The following is a 23,367-nucleotide window of genomic DNA, read 5'->3' on the forward strand; positions in this document are numbered from 1 at the left end:
GCAGGCGGTGTCTGTGGCGAGGTGGCAGGTGGTGTCTGTGGCAAGGTGACAGGTGGTGTCTGTGGCAAGGTGACAGGTGGTGTCTGTGGCAAGGTGACAGGTGGTGTCTGTGGCAGGTGGTGTCTGTGGCAAGGTGGCAGGTGGTGTCTGTGGCAATGTGACTGGTGGTGTCTGTGGCAAGGTGGCAGGTGGTGTTTGTGGCAAGGTGACAGGTGGTGTCTGTGGCGAGGTGGCAGGTGGTGTCTGTGGCAAGGTGGCAGGTGGTGTCTGTGGCAAGGTGACAGGTGGTGTCTGTGGCAAGGTGGCAGGTGGTGTTTGTGGCAAGGCGTAGGTGGGAGGTGGTGTCTGTGGCAAGGTGGCAGGCGGTGTCTGTGGCGAGGTGGCAGGTGGTGTCTGTGGCAAGGTGACAGGTGGTGTCTGTGGCAAGGTGGCAGGTGGTGTTTGTGGCAAGGTGACAGGTGGTGTCTGTGGCGAGGTGGCAGGTGGTGTCTGTGGCAAGGTGACAGGTGGTGTCTGTGGCAAGGTGGCAGGTGGTGTTTGTGACAAGGTGGCAGGCGGTGTCTGTGGCGAGGTGGCAGGTGGTGTCTGTGGCAAGGTGACAGGTGGTGTCTGTGGCAAGGTGACAGGTGGTGTCTGTGGCAAGGTGACAGGTGGTGTCTGTGGCAGGTGGTGTCTGTGGCAAGGTGGCAGGTGGTGTCTGTGGCAATGTGACTGGTGGTGTCTGTGGCAAGGTGGCAGGTGGTGTTTGTGGCAAGGTGACAGGTGGTGTCTGTGGCGAGGTGGCAGGTGGTGTCTGTGGCAAGGTGGCAGGTGGTGTCTGTGGCAAGGTGACAGGTGGTGTCTGTGGCAAGGTGGCAGGTGGTGTTTGTGGCAAGGTGACAGGTGGTGTCTGTGGCAAGGTGGCAGGTGGTGTTTGTGGCAAGGTGACAGGTGGTGTCTGTGGCGAGGTGGCAGGTGGTGTCTGTGGCAAGGTGACAGGTGGTGTCTGTGGCAAGGTGGCAGGTGGTGTTTGTGACAAGGTGGCAGGCGGTGTCTGTGGCGAGGTGGCAGGTGGTGTCTGTGGCAAGGTGACAGGTGGTGTCTGTGGCAAGGTGACAGGTGGTGTCTGTGGCAAGGTGACAGGTGGTGTCTGTGGCAAGGTGGCAGGTGGTGTCTGTGGCAAGGTGGCAGGTGGTGTCTGTGGCAATGTGACTGGTGGTGTCTGTGGCAAGGTGGCAGGTGGTGTCTGTGGCAAGGTGACTGGTGGTGTCTGTGGCAAGGCGTAGGTGGCAGGTGGTGTCTGTGGCAAGGCGTAGGTGGCAGGTGGTGTCTGTGGCAAGGTGGCAGTTGGTGTCTGTGGCAAGGTGGCAGGTGGTGTCTGTGGCAAGGTGGCAGGTGGTGTTTGTGACAAGGTGGCAGGCGGTGTCTGTGGCGAGTTGGCAGGTGGTGTCTGTGGCAAGGTGACAGGTGGTGTCTGTGGCAAGGTGGCAGGTGGTGTCTGTGGCAAGGTGGCAGGTGGTGTCTGTGGCAAGGTGACAGGAGGTGTCTGTGGCAAGGTGACAGGTGGTGTCTGTGGCAAGGTGGCAGGTGGTGTCTGTGGCAAGGTGGCAGGTGGTGTCTGTGGCAATGTGACTGGTGGTGTCTGTGGCAAGGTGGCAGGTGGTGTCTGTGGCAAGGTGACTGGTGGTGTCTGTGGCAAGGCGTAGGTGGCAGGTGGTGTCTGTGGCAAGGCGTAGGTGGCAGGTGGTGTCTGTGGCAAGGTGGCAGTTGGTGTCTGTGGCAAGGTGGCAGGTGGTGTCTGTGGCAAGGCGTAGGTGGCAGGTGGTGTCTGTGGCAAGGCGTAGGTGGCAGGTGGTGTCTGTGGCAAGGCGTAGGTGGCAGGTGGTGTCTGTGGCAAGGCGTAGGTGGCAGGTGGTGTCTGTGGCAAGGCGTAGGTGGCAGGTGGTGTCTGTGGCAAGGTGACAGGTGGTGTCTGTGGCAAGGCGTAGGTGGCAGGTGGTGTCTGTGGCAAGACGTAGGTGGCAGGCAGTCCCGTGGCATCTGCGCACTCACGTCCTCACCCTCCCGGGCGCGCCACGCGGGCCGGCGTGCGAGGACGCGGGAAGTCGCTCGCAGCCCAACGGAGCGCGCCGCTCGGCGCTGTCCGCGTGCCGCACGCAGGCGGTGCCGTACTTCTGGGCCATGATCCTGCTGGAGGTGACCCTGTGCTGGTACAAGGGCACCCGCCTGCCGCGCGTCAACGACACCGTGAGCTCCGTGTCGGCCGGCATGCTGTCCCAGCTCGCCAAGTGCGTCGCACGCCCCCTGCCAGCGACACCCGCCGATGGCAAACGGGGGACAAAAAGATGTCCCCCCGCCCCGCCGCACACCCGGGTAGCCTCCGGACGGGCTGGGTGGGGGGGGGGGCTGTTAGCGAGCACCTGTGAAGGCGCACGAGAGGGGGGTGGGTGGCCGGCACCACGCCTGGCCGCCTTTGTATCACCCCAGTGGCGATGTTCACGCGCCGCACCGCGCACTCATTTGAGGTTGAGTCGACCTAGGGGACGCCCAGGGACCAGTTCAGATAATCGTCACCGGTGTTGGCCGTGAGTGGGAATCGAACTCGGGTCGCCGGGTTTGTAGCGCAGCGCGCACACACGCACACACACGCACACACGCACACACACGCACACACACGCACACACGCACACACACGCGCACACGCGCACACACGCACACGCACATTCACGGAGGGCTGCCACCTCTGAGATCAAAACACAACCGGGGACACCAATCATGGGCCAGGTCACATCCTTTGCAATGTCGCCAAGCCGGGCCTGACACCGAACAGAACCGCACTTGCCCTTTTTCCACTTGTCGTGCACGGGGGCCGTGCCAGAGCCAGGCTAGAGCCAGCTCGGCACGCGTTGCTTCTCCACCGCGCATAACCGTGCCACGCCTCCGTGTCCTCACTTGCCCTGCTCGAGCCTCCCCCCAACCCCCGCCTCGCCGCGGCGCGCCCCCTTACCGTGCCGGCGGAAGGAAAACAAAAACCGTGCCTCGCTGGCACCCGTGCTGGCACGGCTTGCCCAGGCTGCGCTCCGCCTTCCGCTCCCAGGTTGCTGACGCGCAGCGTGGAGCTGTCGGCGTTCATCTTCGTGCACGACCGCTACCGCGTCGCCTCGCTGCCCTGGGACTCGCCGCTCACCTGGGGCGTGACCTTCCTCGGGGTCGATCTCGGCTACTACTGGTTCCACCGTCTCGCGCACGGTGAGGGCGCCCGCGTGCCGAGGCGACGGGGAGGCGCGCCCGCCGACGTGAACGCCGCCGGCGCCGTGCACAGTCTCGGTGCGGGGCAATCGGCCGCGTTCTGTTTGGGCGACTCGGAGCCTCGGACGATCGGGCGGCGGTGGTCGGCGGTGGTCGGGTTTGACGGCACGCGCTTGCATCCGCGCGATCTCACCCGGCGTGGAACTGAAAAAGTCATGGCACACGTGGGCAAAGGCGCGTGGCGATCAAACGCCCAGGTCGCCACTGTCTTCCAGATTTTGTTTTTAATGGCGCAAACCTCCGGTCGGTGATGTCGACCGGGCGCCGTGACGCGATCGAATTGCAGCGCAGGCCGAGATCGGAATCTTGATCATTCGTCCTGTCCTGGAGGCATCCGATGAGCTGCGACCGTCTTTGTCTTCACAGATGTCCAGTAAGGGGCACGGCGGCGGGGGGGGGGTCAGCGAGTTGTCTGTGTGTGTGTTTGTACATAATGTGTGTGTGTGTGTTTGTACACACACACGATAGTGTAGCGGCTAGCACGCTGCGCTATGAACCTGGCGTCCCGGGTTCGATTCCCGCTCACGGCCAACACCGGTGACGATTATCTGAACCGGTCCCGGGCCTCCCCTAGGTCGACTCAGCCTCAAATGAGTACCTGGTGCGGTGTGTAAACATCACCACTAAAAAGACAAAGGCGGTCGGGCGTGGTGCTGGCCACCCACCCCCTCGTGTACCGTTCCGGCCTTCATAGGTGCTCGCTAACAGCACTTGCCCCTACAGTCTGTTACAAGCTATATGGGGGATCTTTGTCTTTGTTTGTACATAATGTGTGTGTGTGTACGTAGTGTGTGTGTAGCACAAGCGTCGTGGTGACGTCACCGCCACTTAGGGGCGAATGGCGGGTGTTGTTATTATTGTTTACACACGCTTTATATTTAACTCGCTCCGTCTGTTGTCGTTGTTGTTGTATCCTCAAATCTTGTAACGTAATTTTAACCCACTTGCCAATGTGGTATCGACTGCAAAACTTGGTATACTTATGTCATACTGACGACAATACGATATTCTATAAAGAAATATATGTAAAACAAATATTTAAAACAATTTTTTTATGTTAAGTTTCGGCTTGGGTCTAATTGTCCACGCTCAACTGACGTTGGCTGTAAATCACCACGGGCCCCTTACGTTGTGGCAAGCTTTGCGGCCACTTCATATAGTCGTGGAGTTCTGCCATTACGAGTACGGTACATTTCATTAAAGCGTGTTTTAAAACAAGTATTTTAAAATATATTTTTTATTTTAAATAGCCGGCCGGTTCTCGCGTGTGACGCAAGGCCCACAAGGAGCGGACTCCATCGCTCCATCTCTCTGTCTCCCTCCCTCCCCTCCCCGTTCTCGCGCAGAGGTCAACGTGATGTGGGCAGCTCACCAAGTCCACCACAGCTCCGAGTACTACAACCTGTCCACAGCGCTACGGCAGTCCGTCGTGCAGCCGTACACTTCCTGGGTGTGTGTGCAGTGTGACACTCCACCTACAACACCTGTGTGTGTGTGTGTGATAGTCACCTGTGTGTGTGTGTGATAGTCACCTGTGTGTGTAGTGTGATAGTCACCTGTGTGTGTGTGTGTGTGATAGTCACCTGTGTGTGTGTGTGATAGTCACCTGTGTGTGTGTGATAGTCACCTGTGTGTGTGTGATAGTCACCTGTGTGTAGTGTGATAGTCACCTGTGTGTGTGTGATAGTCACCTGTGTGTGTGTGTGTAGTGTGTGATAGTCACCTGTGTGTGTGTGCAGTGTGACACTCCACCTACAACACCTGTGTGTGTGATAGTCACCTGTGTGTAGTGTGATAGTCACCTGTGTGTGTGTGATAGTCACCTGTGTGTGTGTGTGTGATAGTCACCTGTGTGTTTGTGTAGTGTGTGATAGTCACCTGTGTGTGTGTGATAGTCACCTGTGTGTGTGTGATAGTCACCTGTGTGTGTGTGTGTGAGGTGTGTGATAGTCACCTGTGTGTGTGTGCAGTGTGACACTCCACCTACAACACCTGTGTGTGTGTGTGATAGTCACCTGTGTGTGTGTGTAGTGTGTGATAGTCACCTGTGTGTGTGTGTAGTGTGATAGTCACCTGTGTGTGTGTGTAGTGTGATAGTCACCTGTGTGTGTGTGTGATAGTCACCTGTGTGTGTGTGTAGTGTGTGATAGTCACCTGTGTGTGTGCAGTGTGACACTCCACCTACAACACCTGTGTGTGTGATAGTCACCTGTGTGTGTGTGATAGTCACCTGTGTGTGTGTGAGGTGTGTGATAGTCACCTGTGTGTGTGTGCAGTGTGACACTCCACCTACAACACCTGTGTGTGTGTGTGTGTGATAGTCACCTGTGTGTGTGTGTGTGATAGTCACCTGTGTGTGTGTGTGTGTAGTGTGATAGTTACCTGTGTGTGTGTGTAGTGTGTGATAGTCACCTGTGTGTGTGTAGTGTGATAGTTACCTGTGTGTGTGTGCAGTGTGACACTCCACCTACAACACCTGTGTGTGTGTAGTGTGTGATAGTCACCTGTGTGTGTGTGTAGTGTGTGATAGTCACCTGTGTGTGTGTGTGTGATAGTCACCTGTGTGTGTGTGTGATAGTCACCTGTGTGTGTGTATGATAGTCACCTGTGTGTGTGCAGTGTGACACTCCACCTACAACACCTGTGTGTGTGTGATAGTCACCTGTGTGTGTGTGATAGTCACCTGTATGTGTGTGAGGTGTGTGATAGTCACCTGTGTGTGTGTGCAGTGTGACACTCCACCTACAACACCTGTGTGTGTGTGTGTGTGATAGTCACCTGTGTGTGTGTGTGTGATAGTCACCTGTGTGTGTGTGTGTGTAGTGTGATAGTTACCTGTGTGTGTGTGTAGTGTGTGATAGTCACCTGTGTGTGTGTAGTGTGATAGTTACCTGTGTGTGTGTGCAGTGTGACACTCCACCTACAACACCTGTGTGTGTGTAGTGTGTGATAGTCACCTGTGTGTGTGTGTAGTGTGTGATAGTCACCTGTGTGTGTGTGTGTGATAGTCACCTGTGTGTGTGTGTAGTGTGATAGTCACCTGTGTGTGTGTGTGTGATAGTCACCTGTGTGTGTGTGTAGTGTGATAGTCACCTGTGTGTGTGTGTGTGATAGTCACCTGTGTGTGTGTATGATAGTCACCTGTGTGTGTGCAGTGTGACACTCCACCTACAACACCTGTGTGTGTGATAGTCACCTGTGTGTGTGCAGTGTGTGATAGTCACCTGTGTGTGTGTGTGTAGTGTGTGATAGTCACCTGTGTGTGTGTAGTGGGTGATAGTCACCTGTGTGTGTGTGTGTACTGTGATAGTCACCTGTGTGTGTGTGTGTGTGATAGTCACCTGTGTGTGTGATAGTCACCTGTGTGTGTGTGTAGTGTGTGATAGTCACCTGTGTGTGTGCAGTGTGACACTCCACCTACAACACCTGTGTGTGTGTGTAGTGTGATAGTCACCTGTGTGTGTGTGTAGTGTGATAGTCACCTGTGTGTGTGGTGTGATAGTCACCTGTGTGTGTAGTGTGATAGTCACCTGTGTGTGTGTGCGATAGTCACCTGTGTGTGTGGTGTGATAGTCACCTGTGTGTGTGTAGTGTGATAGTCACCTGTGTGTGTGTGTGTGATAGTCACCTGTGTGTGTGTGTAGTGTGTGATAGTCACCTGTGTGTGTGTCTGGTGTGATAGTCACCTGTGTGTGTGTGTAGTGTGATAGTCACCTGTGTGTGTGTGTAGTGTGATAGTCACCTGTGTGTGTGTGTAGTGTGATAGTCACCTGTGTGTGTGTGTAGTGTGATAGTCACCTGTGTGTGTGTGTAGTGTGATAGTCACCTGTGTGTGTGTGTAGTGTGATAGTCACCTGTGTGTGTGTAGTGTGATAGTCACCTGTGTGTGTGTGTGTGATAGTCACCTGTGTGTGTGTGTGATAGTCACCTGTGTGTGTGCAGTGTGACACTCCACCTACAACACCTGTGTGTGTGTAGTGTGATAGTCACTTGTGTGTGTGTGTAGTGTGTGATAGTCACCTGTGTGTGTGTGTGGTGTGTGATAGTCACCTGTGTGTGTGTGATAGTCACCTGTGTGTGCAGTGTGACACTCCAGCTACAACACCTGTGTGTGTGTGTGATAGTCACCTGTGTGTGTGTGTGTGATAGTCACCTGTGTGTGTGTGTGAGGTGTGTGATAGTCACCTGTGTGTGTGTGCAGTGTGACACTCCACCTACAACACCTGTGTGTGTGTGTAGTGTGTGATAGTCACCTGTGTGTGTGGTGGTCACCTGTGTGTGTGCAGTGTTACACTCCACCTACAACACCTGTGTGTGTGTGCAGTGTGAGACTCCACCTACAACACCGGTGTGTGTAGTGTGTGATAGTCACCTGTGTGTGTGTGTGATAGTCACCTGTGTGTGTGTGATAGTCACCTGTGTGTGTGTGTGATAGTCACCTGTGTGTGTGATAGTCACCTGTGTGTGTGTGTAGTGTGTGATAGTCACTTGCGTGTGTGCAGTGTGACACTCCACCTACAACACCTGTGTGTGTGTGTGTAGTGTGTGATAGTCACCTGTGTGTGTGTGTAGTGTGATAGTCACCTGTGTGTGTGCAGTGTGACACTACACCTACAACACCTGTGTGTGTGTGATAGTCACCTGTGTGTGTGCAGTGTGAAACTCCATCTACAACACCAGTGTGTGTGTGATAGTCACCTGTGTGTGTGTGATAGTCACCTGTGTGTGTGCAGTGTGACACTCCACCTACAACACCTGTGTGTGTGTAGTGTGTGATAGTCACCTGTGTGTGTGTGATAGTCACCTGTGTGTGTGCAGTGTGACACTCCACCTACAACACCTGTGTGTGTGTGTAGTGTGTGATAGTCACCTGTGTGTGTGTGTAGTGTGATAGTCACCTGTGTGTGTGATAGTCACCTGTGTGTGTGTGCAGTGTGACACTCCACCTACAACACCTGTGTGTGTGTGTAGTGTGTGATAGTCACCTGTGTGTGTGTGTGTAGTGTGTGTATTGTGTGATAGTCACCTGTGTGTGTGTAGTGTGTGATAGTCACCTGTGTTTGTGTGTGTGGTGTGTCATAGTCACCTGTGTGTGTGTGTAGTGTGATAGTCACCTGTGTGCGTGTGTGTAGTGTGTGATAGTCACCTGTGTGTGTGTAGTGTGATAGTCACCTGTGTGTGTGTGTAGTGTGATAGTCACCTGTGAGTGTGTGTGTGATAGTCACCTGTGTGTGTGTAGTGTGTGATAGTCACCTGTGTGTGTGTCTGGTGTGATAGTCACCTGTGTGTGTGTGATAGTCACCTGTGTGTGTAGTGTGTGTAGTGTGTGATAGTCACCTGTGTGTGTGTGATAGTCACCTGTGTGTGTGTATGTGATAGTCACCTGTGTTTGTGTGTGATAGTCACCTGTGTGTGTGTGTGTGATAGTCACCTGTGTGTGTGTGATAGTCACCTGTGTGTGTGATAGTTACCTGTGTGTGTGTGATAGTCACCTGTGTGTGTGTGTGCTAGTCACCTGTGTGTGTGTGGTGTGATAGTCACCTGTGTGTGTGTAGTGTGATAGTCACCTGTGTGTGTAGTGTGTGTAGTGTGTGATAGTCACCTGTGTGTGTGTGTAGTGTGTGATAGTCACCTGTGTGTGTGTGGTGTGATAGTCACCTGCTTGTGTGTGTGTGTGTGATAGTCACCTGTGTGTGTGCAGTGTGACACTCCACCTACAACACCTGTGTGTGTGTGGTGTGTGATAGTCACCTGTGTGTGTGTGTGTAGTGTGATAGTCACCTGTGTGTGTGATAGTCACCTGTGTGTGTGCAGTGTGACACCACCTACAACACCTGTGTTTGTGTGTGTGTAGTGTGATAGTCACCTGTGTGTGTGTAGTGTGTGATAGTCACCTGTGTGTGTGATAGTTACCTGTGTGTGTGTGATAGTCACCTGTGTGTGTGTGTGCTAGTCACCTGTGTGTGTGTGGTGTGATAGTCACCTGTGTGTGTGTAGTGTGATAGTCACCTGTGTGTGTAGTGTGTGTAGTGTGTGATAGTCACCTGTGTGTGTGTGTAGTGTGTGATAGTCACCTGTGTGTGTGTGGTGTGATAGTTACCTGCTTGTGTGTGTGTGTGTGATAGTCACCTGTGTGTGTGCAGTGTGACACTCCACCTACAACACCTGTGTGTGTGTGGTGTGTGATAGTCACCTGTGTGTGTGTGTGTAGTGTGATAGTCACCTGTGTGTGTGATAGTCACCTGTGTGTGTGCAGTGTGACACCACCTACAACACCTGTGTTTGTGTGTGTGTAGTGTGATAGTCACCTGTGTGTGTGTAGTGTGTGATAGTCACCTGTGTGTGTGTCTGGTGTGATAGTCACCTGTGTGTGTGTAGTGTGATAGTCACCTGTGTGTGTGTGCAGTGTGACACTCCACCTACAACACCTGTGTGTGTGTGTAGTGTGTGATAGTCACCTGTGTGTGTGTAGTGTGATATTCACCTGTGTGTGTGATAGTCACCTGTGTGTGTGTGATAGTCACCTGTGTGTGTAGTGTGTGATAGTCACCTGTGTGTGTGTGTGATAGTCACCTGTGTGTGTGTGTGATAGTCACCTGTGTGTGTGTGTGTGTGATAGTCACCTGTGTGTGTGTAGTGTGATAGTCACCTGTGTGTGTGTGTAGTGTGTGATAGTCACCTGTGAGTGTGTGTGTGTGATAGTCACCTGTGTGTGTGTGTAGTGTGTGATAGTCACCTGTGTGTGTGTGTAGTGTGATAGTCACCTGTGAGTGTGTGTGTGATAGTCACCTGTGTGTGTGTAGTGTGTGATAGTCACCTGTGCGTGTGTGTGATAGTCACCTGTGTGTGTAGTGTGATAGTCACCTGTGTGTGTGTGTAGTGTGTGATAGTCACCTGTGAGTGTGTGTGTGATAGTCACCTGTGTGTGTGTGTGTGATAGTGTGTGTGTATGATAGTCACCTGTGTGTGTGTAGTGTGATAGCCACCTGTGTGTGTGTGTGATAGTCACCTGTGTGTGTGTGTAGTGTGATAGTTACCTGTGTGTGTGTGTGATAGTCACCTGTGTGTGTGTGTGTGTGATAGTCACCTATGTGTGTGTGTAGTGTGTGATAGTCACCTGTGTGTGTAGTATGTGATAGTCATCTGTGTATGTGTAGTGTGATAGTCACCTGTGTGTGTGTGATAGTCACCTGTGTGTGTGTGGTGTGATAGTCACCTGTGTGTGTGTGTAGTGTGTGATAGTCACCTGTGTGTGTAGTATGTGATAGTCACCTGTGTGTGTGTGTAGTGTGATAGTCATCTGTGTGTGTGTGTAGTGTGATAGTCACCTGTGTGTGTGTGATAGTCACCTGTGTGTGTGTGGTGTGATAGTCACCTGTGTGTGTGATAGTCACCTGTGTGTGTGTGATAGTCACCTGTGTGTGTGTGTGTGTGGTGTGATAGTCACCTGTGTGTGTGTGGTGTGATAGTCACCTGTGTGTGTGGGATAGTCACCTGTGTGTGTGATAGTCACCTGTGTGTGTGATAGTCACCTGTGTGTGTAGTGTGATAGCCACCTGTGTGTGTGTGTGATAGTCACCTGTGTGTGTGTGTGTGTAGTGTGATAGTTACCTGTGTGTGTGTGTGATAGTCACCTGTGTGTGTGTGTGTGTAGTGTGATAGTCACCTGTGTGTGTATGTAGTGTGATAGTCACCTGTGTGTGTGATAGTCACCTGCGTGTGTATGCGTGTGGTGTTGCAGGTCTTTTATCTGCCAATGGCCCTGTTCATTCCACCACCAATCTTCATCGTTCACATCCAGTTGAACCTCCTCTACCAGTTTTGGATCCACACGGAGGTACCCCAAGCCCATCCCTCCACGGCCAGTGGCTGCGGAGCGGCAGCGCTGCATCCCACACTTTTTACGGATTTTAAATCTGGGCTGGTGACGCGTCGACGCCGCTCGACTCTCGACGCCGGCCGGACGCGTCACGAGCATCCTCAGATCAGCGGGGAACGGCGGGGTGGGGGTAGCCAGCCGAACGGTGAGCCGGTGCCGAATTTCTCCTCCAAGCTCTGTCGTTCCTCTAGCTATGAAGCTGTGGAACTCTCGAATCAAAAGGCCTCCTCTCGCTGTCTGTGTTGGCTGAGGGCTTTCGAGCAGTCCTGAGCCTGGCACCGCGCCTCTGAGTTGTTCACTTGTCTGCAAAAAAAATCTGTCCCGTGATAAATGAATATTATCACTGGGGGGGCGGGGGGGGGGGGTGGCACGTGCCCCCTCAATGATCCGACCAAAATCCCTAATTTCGATCGGATCATTGGGGTTTATTAGTAATAAATCGGTTATCTTGCGACCCCCACTGCCACTGTGTAGCGTATTATTACGTGCCAAGGACTCTATGAAATGATAGGACAATAGTCTGAGTCCATAATTGGCAATAAGTGACGGCAAAGCGGTTAAAAGTGACTCACAGAATTGTGCTCAGCTGCGTCTACAGAGTCCACGACTCCCCTGAAGGCATCGACACCTTCAGCGAGCGCCATGCCGATCACTAACAACGCGGTTCCAATTCGACCCTCGATCGATGGCTGTGTTATCGCCACACAAGCGTCGAATAACAAGCAAGGGACAAGTCCTTACTTACTAACAACTCCTTACTTACTAACAAGTACTTACTAACAAGTCCTTACTAAGAACTCCTTACTTACTAACAAGTGCTTACCTACTAACAAGTACTTACTAACAACTCATTACTTACTAACAAGTACTTACTTACTAACGCTTTACTAACAACTACTTACTAACAACTCCTTACTTACTAACAACTCGTTACTTACCAACAAATCATTACTTACCAACAACTCCTTACTAACAAGTAATTACTAACTAACAACTCCTTACTTACTAACAACTCCTTACTTACTAACAACTCCTTACTTATTAACAACTCATTACTTACTAACAACTCCTTACTTACTAACAACTCCTTACTAACAACTCCTTACTAACAACTCTTTACTCACTAACAACTCCTTACTTACTAACAACTCCTTACTAACAACTCTTTACTCATATTCTTAGTTTTTTCGGTAAAGTCACGTTGAAGAGAAACAACAAAATAACAATATATATATAAAACAATAAAAAATTCTCACGACGTTTCGACCATAACTCAAACGGTCATCATCAGGTGTGATGATGATGACCGTTTGAGTTATGGTCGAAACGTCGTGAGAATTTTTTATTGTTTTATATATATTTTGTTATTTTGTTGTTTCTCTTCAACGTGACTTTACCGAAAAAACTAAGAATATGAATTACTGCAGTCACGAAAGCTTTAAATCAAAACTCTTTACTCACTAACAACTCCTTACTAACAACTCCTTACTAACAACTTATTACTTACTAACAACTCCTCTGTCATTTTTCATTTCTGGAGGGGTTGCCCCCCCCACCTGAACACCTGAAAATCCTGGCTCCGTCATTGTCTATTATTGTTCTTCGTCTTTTTCTTTGGCCGATTGAATTCGAAGGGCGACGAAACCCCGGGCGCCCGGGATCTTTCGCACCCCTCGTGAGCGCGACGGACGACGCGGAAGCGTTTTACGGTTTCATGCCACGGCACCGCAGTGTTAAACCGGGGCGGCCCGCTGGATTCGAACCGCACAAAAAAAAACACCCCCTCCGTGACGACAGCCGCCGCGCGAACTCACGCGCGGGACGTTACCGTTGCAGATGATCTCTTCCCTGGGACCTCTCGAGCACGTCCTGAACACCCCGAGCCACCACCGGGTCCACCACGGTGAGCCCGCCGCGTCTGCGGCGCGAGCGGGCGGGCGGTGACGCGCGTCCCGCTCGTGTCAGACGTTTCACATCACGCCACACGGCCTTCCTTTCTGGGAGTGCATTGGTTCGACGTGAGCAGCAGCAACAAAACAACAACAACAACAACAAAACAACAACAACCCCGGGGGCTGGTTTCGGCAGTCGGTGCCTCGTCGGCGGAACGAGACGCGCTCGTGTGATTGGCCACGTTGGAGGTTGGCCCCACAAATTGATTGGTGGGTCAAAGTCAACCGCAGTTCGAACCTCACTCAAAGGGTTCGGGTACACGCCCAGCAAGATGCAGCGTCTCTCGCCGTTGTTGTTGTTGTCGTCGTTGTCATTGGTGTGGTTGTTGTTGTTGTTGTCTTACCACGCGTGTCGTGATCGTGCCCTAGGCCGCAATCCGTACTGCATCGACAAGAACTACGGTGGCACGCTGATCATCTGGGATCGCTTGTTCGGTAACTCGCTCCCCTCCAAGGCACCCACGCACGCTCCTACACACTTACACACGCACGCTCCTACACACACACACACACGCACGCTCCTACACACACACACGCACACACACGCACGCTCCTACACACACACACGCACGCTCCTACACACACACGCACGCTCCTACACACGCACACACGCACACACGCATGCTCCTACACTCGCACGCCCCTACGCACGCACGCTCCTACACACACACACAAGCACGCTCCTACACTCACACACAAGCACGCTCCTACACACGCACGCTCCTACACACACACAAGCACGCTCCTACACACACACACAAGCACGCTCCTACACACGCACGCTCCTACACACGCACACACGCACACATGCACGCACGCCCCTACGCACGCACGCTCCTACACACGCACGCTCCTACACACACGCACGCTCCTACACACGCACGCTCCCACACACACACACGCACGCTCCTACACACACACACAAGCACGCTCCTACACACACACACGCATGCTCCTACACACGCACACACGCATGCTCCTACACACACACACGCACGCTCCTACACACGCACACACGCACACACGCATGCTCCTACACTCGCACGCCCCTACGCACGCACGCTCCTACACACACACGCTCCTACACACACACACAAGCACGCTCCTACACTCACACACAAGCACGCTCCTACACACGCACGCTCCTACACACGCACACACGCACACATGCACGCACGCCCCTACGCACGCACGCTCCTACACACGCACGCTCCTACACACACGCACGCTCCTACACACGCACGCTCCCACACACACACACGCACGCTCCTACACACACACACAAGCACGCTCCTACACACACACACACAAGCACGCTCCTACACACACACACAAGCACGCTCCTACACACGCACGCTCCTACACACGCACACACGCACACATGCACGCACGCCCCTACGCACGCACGCTCCTACACACGCACGCTCCTACACACACGCACGCTCCTACACACGCACGCTCCCACACACACACACGCACGCTCCTACACACACACACAAGCACGCTCCTACACACACACACACACGCACGCTCCTACACACACACACACACACGCTCCTACACACACACACGCACGCTCCTACACACACACGCACGCTCCTACACACGCACACACGCATGCTCCTACACTCGCACGCCCCTACGCACGCACGCTCCTACACACACACGCTCCTACACACACACACAAGCACGCTCCTACACTCACACACAAGCACGCTCCTACACACGCACGCTCCTACACACGCACGCTCCTACACACACACAAGCACGCTCCTACACACACACACAAGCACGCTCCTACACACGCACGCTCCTACACACGCACACACGCACACATGCACGCACGCCCCTACGCACGCACGCTCCTACACACGCACGCTCCTACACACACGCACGCTCCTACACACGCACGCTCCCACACACACACACGCACGCTCCTACACACACACACAAGCACGCTCCTACACACACACACGCATGCTCCTACACACGCACACACGCATGCTCCTACACACGCACGCACGCGCTACACAAGCACGCTCCTACACACACACGCATGCTCCTACACATGCACGCTCCTACACACACACACTCCTACACACGCACACACGCCCCTACGCACGCACGCTCCTACACACACACACACACGCACGCCCCGACACACGCACACACGCACGCTCCTACACACGCACGCCCCTACACATGCACACATGCACGCTCCTCCACACGCACGCACACACGCACGCATGCCCCTACGCATGTTCCTACATACGCACACACACACGTTCTTACACACACACACCCGTACGCTTCTACACTCGCACGCACGCTCCTACGCATGCTCCTACGCATGCATGCTCCTACGAACACACACCCGCACCCACGCCAAAGTCGGCGCAGGCCAGCGGTGGCGCGTCCGGTTACCGCTTGCGGCAGAGGCTCGCGGTTTCGACTCCAGTGGCCGCCCTGGTTAATCCTGCTGTGCGGTATTAACCATAGATATACCACGTGCCATCGTCCGCAAGAGCTGCCCATCGTGGCCTAAACTTTCCAGATTACGAAAAGGAATGGCCCCCTTAATTACTCAACCGGGATTACGCATCTCGGAATTACTGCCCCCCCCCCGAGCCTCCCTACCGGCGAAAATAATTCCCGCCTGCGGGCCCAGCTGGCGAAAGTCACTTTACACCGCACGGGGACAGCTGCCGCTGGGGGTTCTCCTCTTTGCGACGATGGCCCGGCGTGGAGGCGGGCGGGGGCCCCCTTCAAACAAAGGCGGCTCATTATCGTCGCTGTCTCTTGAAGGGACCTTCCAATGGGAGAGCGAGAAGGTCGTGTACGGACTCACTCACAACATCAACACCTTCAACCCCTGGGTGGTGCAGGTTAGTCATCGACCCTGCGTGTGAAGGTCACATTTGGAGTTTGCGTCTCTCTCTCTCTCTCTGTCTTCCCACCGTGGTCCCGTTAATTTTTGCCCGGGCCCTCCGGTTTTTCCCCTCCACATTTAGAATCAACGTCACGCGCTTAGAGAGTATTCGGCTGCTGTAAATTTCCACGTGATGATGACGACAAGCCACTTCGTTGAGCAATCATTCGTGATAGCCAGGTCACTTCTGAAAAAGAGCTATACAGCTCAGTGGGGCTTTACCTAGTAAAGTAAAAAAATATATAGTTGAGTTCAAAGGCGCAGCCCTGCAATTGCTGGCTCCCGCTACTGCTGGCTGGCAGCAGGACTTCCTACACAAGACTGAGCGAGTTCAGAGAGCCACTCTCGAGGGTTTCTGGAACCGACTCTTCATACGCCGCCCAGATGCCGAGAGAGGTTTAATGAGTTATCTTACGCTCGTTAATTCGCTCCTTGTGTTCTTATAAGATTTGATTTCGAGCCGATGTCTGACGCAACCGATTTTTTTCTTCGGGTCGTGAATTTGAAACAGGGGACCCCCCGTGAGCTTTTAGGGTCCCTACGTTTTTGCTTGGGTTCGCTTCTGCCTACCACCACCATCACCACCACACGTTGACTCGTCTTCTGCCAACGTTTCGGTTCTCAGTACGTCCACTTCCGGCACATCTGGCGCACATTGTGGACCACGCCAGGCTGGTGCCACCGCCTCTGGGTTGTGATCAAGGGCCCCGGTTGGGCCCCCGGGAAGCCCAGGCTGGGCTGCCTCGAAGACATCCCCAAGGTCTCTGTCTTCCGTCCCTCGTGACATCTGGCGTGGCGACCCCTGGCCGTGACCCCTAGTATAGCGACCCCTGACCGTGACCCCCTGGCATGGTGACCCCTGGCCATGACCACCAGCATGGCGACCCCCAGGCGTGACCCCCTGGCATAGCGACCCCTGCCCGTGACCCCCCGGCGTAGCGACCCCCGGTCACGACCCCCTGGCATGGTGACCCCTGGCCATGACCCCCCGCATGGCGACCCCTTGCCGAGACCCCCAGCATGGTGACCCCCGGCCGTGACCCCCCGGCGCGGCGACCCCTTGGCCGTGACCCCCCCGGTGCTGCGACCCCTTGGCCGTGACCCCCCCGGTGCCGCGACCCCCGGCCGTCTTCAGGATCCTGAAGACGCTCGACGCAGGTTCAAGCGACGCGTCGCGAGCCTCGTGCAGCTCAGGCTGGTCGTGAGAATCGCTCTTCGACTCCACCGGCGGCTGGGCTGAAGCAAAAGCCGCGTGGCGCCACTCCGCGCGGCGGCTTTGCTGGCTTGCGTGAGCCGGGTGGCGGAGGGTTGCGCCGCGGAAACGTGACCCGATTATTTCGTGGCCCAGCCGATATATTGTTTTTTTTTTAGTTCTTTACACGGATCAGTGGCTCCGGAGTCTCGCGTTTGACCCAGACAACGAATCGGCATCCACATCTGGCGTGGCCGGAATTGATCTGTACAAGAGATCTGGTGCGGTATACGGGTCTTAGCTGCAGCCAACTGACCGGCGCCGACAGGGCCGAGAGGCTCACTGGGAGACGTCTCGGGTGGGGCCCTCGCTCGACAAAAAGTGAAGCGAAGCTCGACCGGCACGGAAACGGCGCCGTTACGGCTCGGTCGAATCCCCGGCACGGCGTGCGGCCGGGGAGGCCGGCTCCCATCCAGCGGCGGGTTGACGAAGGCGGGGGCGTGCGTGCGCCCGTGTGCAGATAACGGGGGGCGAGGCGCCGTACGACCCCGCGCATCCCGGGTGGGTGCAGGCCTACGTCGTGGCTCACTACGCGCTCGGCTTCGGTGCCTACGAGAAGCTCATGGCCGGCGGCGAGGTGAGGACGGGGCGGTAGGGCGCCTCGCCCCTCCCCCGGCGAGGGTGAGGGGCGACCGGAGCGCTCTGCGCGCTGCTCAGTGGATTTTAGATCCAACGGCCCCGTTCTCACGTGGCCACCTCCCCCCCACACACACCTCACCCCCCCCCCACACACCTCACCCCCTCCACCCCACACCCCCCCCCCACACACACCTCACCCCCCCCCCCACACACCCCGGATGTCGCCCTCTGCCCCCACAGGCGGCCACGCAGGCTGAAGTTCTCGCGCTCCTCACGTCCATCCTGCTGGCACTCAGCAGCTACAGCTTCATAATGGACAAGCGGTGAGCGTCCTCCCCCCCCCCCCCCGTCTCGCCCCTGTTCCCCCCCCCCCATCCCTCGCCCACCCTGGTGCAAGATGCGATTTGGCGCTCGGCCGTGCCACCGTTCGATCCGTGGGCGGGGGGGGGCGAGCGGAGAGGGTGGCAATGGGCACGGGCCCCCTCGCGATACAGCACTTGCCCTAGCAGCCCGTGTCAGCGACGCGGGGGCGGGGGGTGGTTGGTGGTCTGTGTCTTTGCCCGCGTGTGTCGCAGGCCGTACGCTGCCCCGGCGGAGGCTGCGCGCTGCGCGCTCCAGCTGGCCTGCCACCTGCTACAGCTCGTGGAACTGGGACTCGCCGCGCAGGTACCGGTCGTCCGCCGGCGGGGAGATCGTGCGGCCCGCGGCGTCGCCGTCGCCGCCCCCTCGCCGCGTGGCCCCCGGAGGTCACTTGGAGGAGGGGGGGTGGGGGGGGGGGGACCTCGAAGGCGGCTCTGCGAAGGCCACTTCCGCGGGCCCGTTCAGCCTGACGTTTTAGAATCTCGCCTCCCGTTTTGGCACGGTCGGCTACGCGCGTCGCGAAAGAAGTTCTGCGTGCACACATAGACCGCGCCTCCGGTTGGCACGGTTGTTTATGTACGGTGCAAAAGAAGTTCAACGTACTTACACACACAGAGAGCCCGGACGTGAATTTTCAACTCTTGGTGAAAAGGTTTCTGTGTCCTTCCCCCCCCTCCCCCCCCCGCCAGGTGGTGTTTGCATCCTCGATGGTGATTTGGAGCCTGAGAAGCCTGAGAGTGATTTAGCTTCCGTCACCAGAATCTCCAGCCAGCCGACGAGAAGCCGCAGCCGGATCCGTGGGACGTCATCGAGGACAGAATGCGCCGGAGGGCGACGTGGCACGACCACAATGCCCCACGGTCCAGGTGGTCGCTCCCCCAGCTGACTTGATCACTACCCACAAGGCCCGGTCGTGCACGACGCCATCATCCCTCGCAGCCACCGCTTCTCAGCCTCTCTCTCCTCACTCACTCCACTCACTCACTCCACTCACTCACTCAACTTACTCCACTCACTCCACTCACTCCACTCACTCACTCAACTTACTCTACTCACTCCACTCACTCAATCACTCACTCCACTCACTCACTCCACTCACTCACTCCACTCACTCACTCCACTCACTCACTCAACTTACTGCACTCACTCCGCTCACTCCACTCACTCACTCTCACTCACTCACACTCACTCACTCACTCCACTCACTCACTCACTCAACTTACTCCACTCACTCCACTCACTCTCACTCACTCACTCCACTCACTCCACTCCACTCACTCAATCACTCACTCACTCCACTCACTCACTCAACTTACTCCACTCACTCCACTCACTCAATCACTCACTCAATCACTCCACTCACTCACTCCACTCACTCACTCCACTCACTCCACTCACTCACTCAACTTACTCCACTCACTCACTCCACTCACTCTGCTCACTCCACTCACTCACTACACTCACTCACTCACCCCACTCACTCTACTCACTCTACTCACTCCACTCACTCAATCACTCACTCACTCCACTCACTCACTCCACTCACTCACTCCACTCACTCACTCCACTCACTCCGCTTACTCCACTCACTCACTACACTCACTCACTCACCCCACTCACTCTACTCACTCCACTCACTCACTCCACTCACTCACTCACTCCACTCACTCAATCCACTCACTCCACTCACTCACTCACTCCACTCACTCACTCACTCCACTCACTCTACTCACTCACTTACTCCACTCACTCACTCCACTCACTCACTCCACTCACTCACTCCACTCACTAACTCCACTCACTCCACTCACTCACTAACTCCACTCACTCACTCACTCACCCCACTCACTCACTCCACTCACTCACTCCACTCACTCTACTCACTCACTTACTCCACTCACTCACTCACTCCACTCACTCACTCCACTCACTAACTCCACTCACTCCACTCACTCACTAACTCCACTCACTCACTCACCCCACTCACTCACTCCACTCACTCACTCCACTCACTCACTCCACTCACTCTACTCACTCACTTACTCCACTCACTCACTCACTCCACTCACTCACTCCACTCACTAACTCCACTCACTCCACTCACTCACTAACTCCACTCACTCACTCACTCCACTCACTCCACTCACTCTACTCACTCACTTACTCCACTCACTCACTCCACTCACTAACTCCACTCACTCACTCACTCCACTCACTCTACTCACTCACTTACTCCACTCACTCACTCCACTCACTCACTCCACTCACTCCACTCACTCACTCACTCCGCTCACTCCACTCACTCACTCCACTCACTCACTCCACTCACTCCACTCACTCACCTCACACACTTACTCCACTCACTCCACTCACTCTACTCACTCACTCCACTCACTCACTCACTCCATCTCTTGTAACGCCCCGCACAAACTGGACACCTTTATTGATTAGTTTCAGTAGTTTACAATTAAGAATTAAAAATAAATTGTATGCGCCCACGATTCATGATGTGAGGGACAAAGAAAACCTCTGCCCCCCCCCCCCCAAAAAAATACCCAACCAAGACCCCCACCCCACCCCCCCCCCCATATGGGAGTGGGTCTGGGTGGACCCTCGGGTGCTTAGGGCTGCATCGAGAACATGGAAGGGGAAGGATATCATCTGTTCCTTTCGGGGGGGTTGATAAAATGAAGTACCAGCCGGTGTGGATTTTACATGATCATAGAGACCGTCCATAAATGACGTCACGCATCTCGGGGGGGGGGGGTCAGATATTTGTGACGATGTGTGACGAGGGGGGGGGGGGGTTTGAGAAATGTGACGTCACATCAAAATGCGCAACTTTAAATAAATGTACACGTTCTACTTAATTTAATAGACTTTTTAATAAATGTGTTCTCCTACAACATCAGAGTGCAGCGCCACATTAAATACCCACTACAATGACAATAGTTTAAAGCGATTTGAAGCATGGTTTTTTTTTTGAGGGGGGGAGGGGGCGGGGCAGAGCTTTGTGACGTCATATTTGAGGGGGGGGGTCTGACTTTTTGTGACGCCGTGTGACGAAGGGGGGGTGGGTGGTCAAAAATCGTCCAAAATCGCGTGACGTCATTTATGGACGGCCCCAAAGCAAAACGGAATATCAATGAGCAGTTGTGATCGGAGGCCATGGACTTCGTGTGCTATCGTCGTTTGTAACAATAAACGATATTTTCTTGACGCGTTTGGCCGTGTCAATTTTGCTACAATTTGGCTGCTTGTGTGGGCAGGTGGAATCGAACCGGCCCCTCGTTGGATTGCAAGCCCAGTGTGGTGACCCATCACATCACTGTGGCAGCATACAGATATTTAAAGCTGTCTTGATGTGAGTCTACGGGTCTCTGTGCGAGTCCATGGGCGTCTGTGTAAGTCTATGGGTGTCTGTGCGAGTCTATGGGTCTCTGTGCGAGTCTACGGGTCTCTGTGTGAGCCTACGGGTCTATGTGCGAGTCTACGGGTCTCTGTGTGAGTGTACGGGTCTCTGTGTGAGTCTACGGGTCTCTGTGTGAGTCTACGGGTCTCTGTGTGAGTCTACGGGTCTCTGTGTAAGTCTACGGGTCTCTGTGTAAGTCTATGGGTCTCTGTGTGGGTCTACGGGTCTCTGTGTAAGTCTATGGGTCTCTGTGCGAGTCTACGGATCTATGTGGGAGTCTATGGGTCTCTGTGCGAGTCTACGGGTCTCTGTGTGAGTCTACGGGTCTATGTGCGAGTCTACGGGTCTCTGTGCGAGTCTACGGGTCTCTGTGTGAGTGTACGGGTCTCTGTGTGAGTCTCTGGGTCTCTGTGTAAGTCTACGGGTCTCTGTGTGAGTCTACGGGTCTCTGTGTGAGTCTACGGGTCTTTGAGTCTACGGGTCTCTGTGTGAGTCTACGTGTCTCTGTGCGAGTCTACGGGTCTCTGTACGAGTCTACGGGTCTCTGTGTGAGTCTCTGTGTCTCTGCGTGACACGCGAACTCATCCCAATCGATTTGCCCAACTCACCCACCCACCAACTCACTCGACCCTAACTCACTCGCTCACCCACCACCTCACTGGTCCTCGCAAAACAAGACTGCCATTCTCTCTCTCTCGAGCGCTCGGCCGCTTAAATAAGACAGATGTGGGGGGCTGGGTGGGGGGTGGCAGCTCCGTGGTTGATCGACAGTTCCACAGGAGTTGGGTGACGCGCGATGCAAGGTCGGCCGCGTTAGATCGTGAGACACAACAACAATTATCTTACGCTCGTTTAACCTTCGCGGCGTCAATCATTTACCGATTAAAAGCGCTCAACCAACATTCAGCTGCTATAAATTGCCACGTGATGACAAGCCACTTCGTTGAGGTTGTCGTCTGTGGCCAGGTCGCTTCTGAAACAAGAGCTATTGAAGCTCAGTGGGGCCTTACCTGGTAAAATAAAATGAGTTTAGTTTGGTGAGTGACCGACCGCAACCTCCAAGCAACTGTCACATAGACAGTGCCCGATTATCCCAGTAGCAAAAATAGCTACATATGTAGTAGTAGCTACATATGTAGCTACTACTACTATATGTAGTAGTAGCTATTATGTAGTAGTAGCTATTACATGTGTAGTAGTAGCTACTACATGTGTAGTAGTAGCTACTACTACATATGTAGTAGTAGCTACTACTACATATGTAGTAGTAGCTTCTGTGTCGAGGTCTTAAATAGAGAGAGGGGGGGAGCAGAGAGAAGCGGGGGGGTAGAGAAACTAGCATGTCAATGAGAGAGATGTGTGGATATTCACCCCGTAGCGGCCGAGGGAGAGAGAGAGAGCAACTGGACCTGTAGACGTCGACGCCTGGCAAATATTTAGTGAGAAAAATAGGAAGTTTGAGAAAACAAACTCAGTCAAATTTGGAAGTGTAATGCAATCCAACACAGAGAGTCGGTCAACACACAGTTAACGCATAACCTGGTTGATTACGTTCTTCCAAAGATTGTTAAATTAGAAGTTAAGTGTGAAACTTGAGAGAGAGACAAAACACAGATACGGAGACACGCAGACAGACACACAAGCAGAGAGAGAGAGACAGCACAGACATACACAGAGAGAGACACAACATAGACACACAGAGACACACAACATAGA

The 23,367-nt window shown here is 54.3% G+C and overlaps 1 protein-coding gene across 4 annotated transcripts in view; it reads left to right on the plus strand.

Annotated features, from left to right (window-relative positions):
- Positions 1-21,458, plus strand: part of AGMO (alkylglycerol monooxygenase) — a 35,862-nt gene extending 14,404 nt beyond the window's left edge. For all 4 annotated transcript variants that reach the window (XM_076052466.1, XM_076052467.1, XM_076052470.1 and 1 more), the window contains exons 3-14: positions 2,140-2,267; positions 3,077-3,228; positions 4,635-4,738; positions 11,030-11,125; positions 13,004-13,070; positions 13,489-13,554; positions 15,925-16,004; positions 16,674-16,808; positions 17,761-17,877; positions 18,120-18,202; positions 18,455-18,545; positions 18,929-21,458. In XM_076052466.1, the coding sequence (XP_075908581.1) occupies positions 2,140-2,267; positions 3,077-3,228; positions 4,635-4,738; positions 11,030-11,125; positions 13,004-13,070; positions 13,489-13,554; positions 15,925-16,004; positions 16,674-16,808; positions 17,761-17,877; positions 18,120-18,202; positions 18,455-18,545; positions 18,929-18,985 (1,176 nt within the window). In that variant the 3' untranslated portion in view covers positions 18,986-21,458. The remainder of the gene's footprint in view (positions 1-2,139; positions 2,268-3,076; positions 3,229-4,634; positions 4,739-11,029; positions 11,126-13,003; positions 13,071-13,488; positions 13,555-15,924; positions 16,005-16,673; positions 16,809-17,760; positions 17,878-18,119; positions 18,203-18,454; positions 18,546-18,928) is intronic.
- The last annotated feature ends 1,909 nt before the right edge of the window (positions 21,459-23,367 follow it).

The sequence above is a fragment of the Petromyzon marinus genome, chromosome 56, assembly GCF_048934315.1.
Source record: "Petromyzon marinus isolate PM22_M1 ecotype Great Lakes invasive population chromosome 56, UKy_Petmar_22M1.pri1.0, whole genome shotgun sequence".
NCBI lineage: Eukaryota > Metazoa > Chordata > Hyperoartia > Petromyzontiformes > Petromyzontidae > Petromyzon > Petromyzon marinus.